General features: G+C 46.1%; 1 protein-coding gene across 1 annotated transcript in view; it reads right to left on the bottom strand.

The window, feature by feature from the left end:
- Nucleotides 1–7,500, bottom strand: part of enpp2l (ectonucleotide pyrophosphatase/phosphodiesterase 2-like) — a 19,873-nt gene that overhangs the window by 10,176 nt on the left and 2,197 nt on the right. Inside the window, exons 2-12 of the mRNA XM_056479119.1 lie at nucleotides 7,352–7,448; nucleotides 6,937–7,068; nucleotides 6,568–6,693; nucleotides 5,136–5,196; nucleotides 4,935–5,032; nucleotides 4,404–4,483; nucleotides 2,399–2,518; nucleotides 2,157–2,212; nucleotides 1,490–1,555; nucleotides 1,291–1,363; nucleotides 1,034–1,142 (exon numbers count right to left, since the gene is read on the bottom strand). Of these exons, the coding sequence (XP_056335094.1) occupies nucleotides 1,034–1,142; nucleotides 1,291–1,363; nucleotides 1,490–1,555; nucleotides 2,157–2,212; nucleotides 2,399–2,518; nucleotides 4,404–4,483; nucleotides 4,935–5,032; nucleotides 5,136–5,196; nucleotides 6,568–6,693; nucleotides 6,937–7,068; nucleotides 7,352–7,448 (1,018 nt within the window). The remainder of the gene's footprint in view (nucleotides 1–1,033; nucleotides 1,143–1,290; nucleotides 1,364–1,489; nucleotides 1,556–2,156; nucleotides 2,213–2,398; nucleotides 2,519–4,403; nucleotides 4,484–4,934; nucleotides 5,033–5,135; nucleotides 5,197–6,567; nucleotides 6,694–6,936; nucleotides 7,069–7,351; nucleotides 7,449–7,500) is intronic.

Raw genomic sequence — 7,500 nt, 5'->3', positions numbered from 1 at the left:
GGCAGGATGGATCCATGCTTTCATGTTGTTGAGGCCAAATTGTGAGCCGAGCATCCGAATGTGGCAGCAGAAATGGAGACTCATCAGACCAGGCAACGTTTCTCCAATCTTCTATTGTCCAGTTTTGGTGAGCCTGTGTGAATTGTAGCCTCAGTTTCCTGTTCTTAGCTGACAGGAGCGGCACCCGGTGTGGTCTTCTGCTGCTGTAGCCCATCCGCCTCAAGGTTGGACGTGTTGTGTGTTCAGAGATGCTCTTCTGCAGATCTCGGTTGTAACGAGTGCTTATTTGAGTTACTGTCGCCTTTCTATCAGCTGGAACCAGTCTGGCCATTCTCCTCTGACCTCTGGCATCAACAAGGCATTTGCGCCCACAGAACTGCCGCTCACTGGATATTTCCTCTTTGTCGGACCATTCTCTGTAAACCCTAGAGATGGTTGTGCGTGAAAATCCCAGTAGATCAGCAGTTTCTGAAATACTCAGAGCAGCCCGTCTGGCAGCAACAACCATGCCACGTTCAGCGTCTCTTAAATCCCCTTTCTTCCCCATTCTGATGCTCGCTTTGACCTGCAGCAGATCATCTTGACCATGTCTACAGGCCTAAATGCAGTGAGCTGCTGCCATGTGATTGGCTGAGCAGAAATGTGCGTTACCGAGCAGTTGGACAGGTGTACCTAATAAAGTGGCCAGTGTGTGTGTGTGTGTGTGTGTGTGTGTGTGTGTGTGTGTGATATATATATATATATATATATATATATATATATATATATATTCACACATATTGTAGAGTCAGTGAGCTATAAGGCTGTATAGGCCAACACACACATGATCACACAGCTTTATTATCCTGCTCGTTATCCAGAATGACACAGGAATATCTGTTAACACATCATGTTTATATATTTGACTGGTTGTGTCATTAGTTTAATGTTCATTGTGGTGCAGAAACTGACCAGCAGAGGGAGTAATGAGCAGAAAGAGCAGTTCAGTGTGTGTGTATGTGTGTGTGTGTGTGTGTGTGTGTTTATAGTGTACCGTGATCTCCAACCAGGATGACGTTCACACAGCGATGGAGGTTTATCTGCTTCAGTCCGTTCATCAGCTGACCAATGATGTTGTCAATCTTACGGAGAGTGTTGTCCAGCTGGATACACACGCACACACACACACACACACACACACACACACAAACACACGTATATGAAGATGCACGTACATTTAAAGATGCAAACACACCTATATAAACACACACACACACACACACGTATATAAAGGCAGACACACACACACACCTCGTTGCTGAGCGGGCCCAGGATGTGTCCATATGTATCCGGCTGTTCAGAGTGTGCGGCGTAAACATACGGCCTGCGCCAAACACACACACACACACACACACTACATGAGAGCTACACACACACACAGATGAAACTGAAGTGTTTATTATTGACTATATAGTGGTGTTCTGATCTCTTGATGAAGTACAGCACACACCGCTCGCCATCAGGCAGATTCAGCCACTGCAGGATAGTGAGGATCCTCCGCTCTAGAGGAATCACCCTACACACACACACACACACACACACACACACACACACACACACACACACACACACACACACACACACACACACACACACACAGTGTTCAGAATGAGTGTGTTCTCTAAGCTCATGCATTCAGATTTCAGAGTTCAGCTTCACGAGTGCAGATCTCAAGCCAAAGGAGCTCTCAGTGTGTGTGTGTGTGTGTGTGTGTGTGTGTGTGTGTGTGTGTGTGTGTGAGTGAGTGTGTTTGTCTCTGTGTGTGTCTCTGTAAGAATATGTGTGTGTTTGTGGGTCTCTCTATGTGTGATGGTGTGAGTATGTGTTTGTTTGTTTCTGTGTGTGTATGAGAGAGAGCCTGTGTGACGGTCTGTGTGTGTGTGTGTGTGTGTGTGTGTGTGTTCATGATTGAGTGTGTGAGCTCTTTGTTTATATCATGTGCTGCTTGCATCATCGGTCTGGCAGTGAAAGTCTGAGTTTTGCTCCACATACTGATTTTTAGAAGGAAAACACAGTCAGATTATTCAGCAGAGCAGTGTGCGTGTGTGTGTGTGTGTGTGTGTGTGTGCGTGTGTGTGCGTGTGTGTGTGTGTGTGTGTGTGTGTGTTCATGCTCACCAGGGCCAGAAGAATGTTCCAGCTTTCACACCCTGCTTCTCCGCCGTGATCCAGATCTGAACAGACAAAAACACTTTAAATATGAAACACTTCTAAATATAACACACACACACACACACACACACACACACACATCAGATATTACAGCATATATCTCCACCATACTGCAGATATTACACATGTCTGTGCTGTCAGCTCTGTGATTGGCTGACAGTATGTGTGTGGGCGGAGTCAGGACTCACAGGCTGTCCCCCCCACCAGCGGTGATTGAGTTTCTCTCGACCCTTCAGCCTGAAGTGAGCCTTGAAGACTGGATCATACATGGAGTTACACACGATACCGTGAGACTCGGGATACAGACCCTGAGGAGGAGGAGAATAACAACTCAACACAACCACACACACACAACACAATAACACAAAACAACACAACTCATCTAATCTCAATACAACTCATCACAAGACACCACAGCACATCACAGCTTATCACAGCACACACATCACGTCATGTCATGTCACAGCACAGCCCATCACATCACAGGACATCACAGCACACATATCAGAGCTCATCATACGACATCACAGCACACACATCACAGCACAGCTCATCACATCACATCACAGCACATCACATTACGGCACAGCACAGCCCATCACATCACATCACATCACATCACACCACAGCCCATCACAGCACACACATCACAGCACAGCTCATCACATCACATCACGTCACAGCACATCACATTACGGCACAGCACAGCCCATCACAGCACACACATCACATCACATCACAGCTCATCACGTCACGTCACAGCACAGCTCATCACATCACGTCACAGCACATCACATTACGGCACAGCACACATGAAATCACATCACACCACAGCACACACATCAAATCAAATCGCATCACAGCACAGCACACACATCACATCACGTCACACCACAGCACACACATAACAGCTTATCACATCACAGCACAGCACATTACAGCACATCACATCATGCCACGCCACACAGCACATCACAGCACAGCACAGGACATCACAGCACACACATCACAGCTCATCACATCACATTACGTAACACCACATCACACCACATCACATTACGGCACAGCACACATGAAATCACATCACACCACAGCACACACATCAAATCAAATCGCATCACAGCACAGCACACACATCACATCACGTCACACCACAGCACACACATAACAGCTTATCACATCACAGCACAGCACAGCACATTACAGCACATCACATCATGCCACGCCACACAGCACATCACAGCACAGCACAGGACATCACAGCACACACATCACAGCTCATCACATCACATTACGTAACACCACATCACACCACATCACATTACGGCACAGCACACATGAAATCACATCACAGCACACACATCAAATCAAATCACATCACAGCACAGCACAGGACATCACAGCTCATCCCATTACAGCTCATCCCATCACAGTACAGCACATCACGCCACATCACAACACAGCACACAGATCACATCTCATCACATCACACCACATCCCACCACAGCACAGCACACACAGCACAGCACATTACAGAACATCACATCACACCACACACATCACATCACACCATAGCACACACATCACAGCACATCACATCACATCACACCATAGCACACACATCACAGCACATCACATCACATCATCACATCACTTCACTTCACTTCACCGCACAGCACATTACAGCACATCACATCACACCACACACATCACATCACATCACATCACATAACAGTACAGCACAGCACAGCACAGCACTTCACCACAGCACATCACATTACAGCACATCACATCACAGTACATCATAGCACATCACACACGTCATCACATCACACCACACACATCACATCACACACATCACAGCACATTACAGCACATCACAGCACATCACATCACATCATCACATCACTTCACCGCACAGCACATCACATTACAGCACAGCACATCACACCACACACATCACATCACATCACAGCACACACATCACAGTGCAGCACATTACAGCACATCATGCCATGCCACATCACATCACATAACAGCACAGCACAGCACAGCACAGCACAGCACTTCACCACAGCACATTACATTACAGCACATCACATCACAGTACATCCTAGCACATCACACACGTCATCACATCACATCGCACACATATCACAGCACAGCACATCACATCCTATCCGTGTGTGTTACCGTGGCCAGTGTGTAGAGGTTGGGGAAGGTTTTGGACGGGTACATGGGCCTCATTCTGGGAGCGTGAGTTCCACATGATCCTGACACAACACACAGATCAAAGAGATTAACCAGAGTCTCAGAAGATGGAGAAGATCATCAGCTGTGAACGAGAGCGAGGGATGACGACCACTGAGTGTACTTCTGAAGGGCCCTTATCCTCTGAAGGGCCCTAGAGATGCACCCTACAGTCCAGCTCCAGCTCACCTGATCAACACACCTGTCTGGAGGTTAGCTGCTTCAGGAGGGTTTCATTAGGGCAGGAGCTAAAGGGTGTGTCTCAATCAACACCTTTGTTCACTAGTCAGTGCACTAGTGATAGACTGTGTATGATATAATGGGTTCAAAACAGCTGGAACTACTTTATCTGTGCGTTTATCCGAAAACAATGGCAGACCAGAAATGTAATTATTAGCATGTGTGTATGTGTGTGTGTATGTGTGTGTGTGTGTGTGGAGTGAGAGATTATGGGATGTAGAGACGTGTGTTTACTCAGTTTGTGGATGTTGGGTAGGACACTCTTCCCTTTCTTCATGTATGAGGAGCGGAAGCCATCCAGAGACAAGATGATGAGAGGAGGACGAACAAACCTTCAACAACAAACACACACACACACACATGATGATGACGACCATCACACACACCACAAGCTGACAATGGGTTCAACACACACACAACTACAAGATCACTCACCCTGCAGGGCATTCTGGGCTCTGGATCTCCTCACAGTCACCCTCCAGCCAGGAGCTCTCACCTATAAAACACACACACACACACACACACACACACGTTATGCACACAAACACACACATATGGTTATACACACACACAGTTATGCACACACAGACACACATGTACACACATGGTTAAGCACACACGTTTATGCAAACACACATGATTACACACACACACACACACACACAATCATGCACACAAATGGTTACACAGTTATGCACACACAAGGTTAGGTGCGAACACACGCAGTTATGCACACGTACAAACACACATGGCAATGCTTGCACAGACACACACACACACAAGGTTATGCACACACACACACACGGTTATGCACACAGTTATTACACACACACATGGTTAGGCACACACACGGTTAAGCACATGGTTATTACACACACATGGTTATGTACACACATATGGTGATGCAAACAGACATGATTACATACACACACACACACACACGATCAAGAACACAAATGGTTACATACAAGGTAACGCACACACACAGTTATGCACACACTGACAGTTACGCAACAACACAATTATGCACACACACACACAAAGTTATGCACACACATGGTTGTGCACACACATAGTTATGCACACACAAACAGTTACACAACCAGAAAATAATGCAAAAAAATGGTTATACACACACATAGTTATGGACACACACATGGTTATGCACACATAGTTATGGACACACACATAATTATGGACACACATCTTTTTGCACACCCATGGTTATGTACACACACATAGTTATGGACACACATAGTTATGCACACACACATAGTTATGCACACATAGTTATGGACACACATCTTTATGCACACCCATAGTTATGCGCACACACAAAGGTATGCACACACATGGTTATGCACACACATGGTTATGCACACACATGGTTATGCACACACACATGGTTATGCACACACACATAGTTATGGACACACATCTTTATGCACACACATGGTTATGCGCACACACACATGGTTATGCACACACACAGTTATGGACACACACATAGTTATGGACACACATCTTTATGCACACCCATGGTTATGTAATACACACAATTATGCACAAAGTTACGCGCATACATAGTTCATCAGACAGTTATGCGCACACGGTTATGCACACATATAGTTAAACACACATGGTTATGCACACACATACACTCTAAACCCCTTGTGTGTGTTTCAGCACTGTGTGTGTGACGTTACTTGTTTTGAGCTTACACACACACACACACATCTTCTCTCAGTTAGGACAATTATGCTTATATTATCCTCAAAGTAGAATGAAGGCCAAGTGTCAGTGTGTGTTTCAGTGACAGTCACTGTCTGAAAGAGTGTGTGTGTGTGTGTGTGTGTGTGTCTCTGACCCTTGCACAGGGATCTGTAGTTGGTGCAGCAGTCTCCTCTCTCCAGACAGTCCTCTGAGCACTGACAGGCATAATCCTCATTCCTGACCTCCCCACAGCGCTGCTCTGAACACTCGAACCCGCCCGCTACACACACACACACACACACACACAAACACACACACAAACGAAACCATCAAACACCTGACACTAATGAAGCTTCACAAACATTTTAGATGACAATAATAACAGCAGAAAAACACACAATAGAGCTTCTTACAACTGGAAAACTGTGTGTGTGTGTGTCTGCATTCAGGAGTATGTCTGAGTGTTTGTCTGTGAGTATTCAAGAGTGTATGTATTCTGGAGTGTGTGTGTGTGTGTTCTGACCTGTTTTGAGGCACTGCTGGTCAAAGTCGGAGCAGCAGCTCAGGTAAGTCTTACACAGATTATCACACCTGCAGCTCGGTGGTTCGGCCTCCTTCAGCTCGAAACAACGGCCCTCACAGGAGCCCGAGAAATCTGCACACACACACACACACACACACACACACACACACACACACACACACACACACACACACACACACACACACACACACACACACACACACACACACACACACACACACAGAAAGAGAGAGATCAGACTGATGAACCTAAACAAACACCCACACACACGAATGATGAACATAAATACACACAAACACACAAATCAGACTGCTAACATACACACACACCAATGATAAATGTACACACACACACACACACGCACACACACACACACACACACAAACACTCTGACCTCTGAACTGCGGAGGAGCTTCATCCACCTCTCCTGATGACTGACCGGCCTGGAAAACATAACCTTCACACACAGCCAGAGCCAGAACACACACCACCTGACACAAACACACAGAGTTATACTGTCACATTATAAAGGGTTACAGTGCC

The sequence above is a fragment of the Danio aesculapii genome, chromosome 19, assembly GCF_903798145.1.
Source record: "Danio aesculapii chromosome 19, fDanAes4.1, whole genome shotgun sequence".
NCBI classification, from domain to species: Eukaryota; Metazoa; Chordata; class Actinopteri; order Cypriniformes; family Danionidae; genus Danio; species Danio aesculapii.
This window is presented reverse-complemented; position numbering and strand designations above follow the sequence as displayed.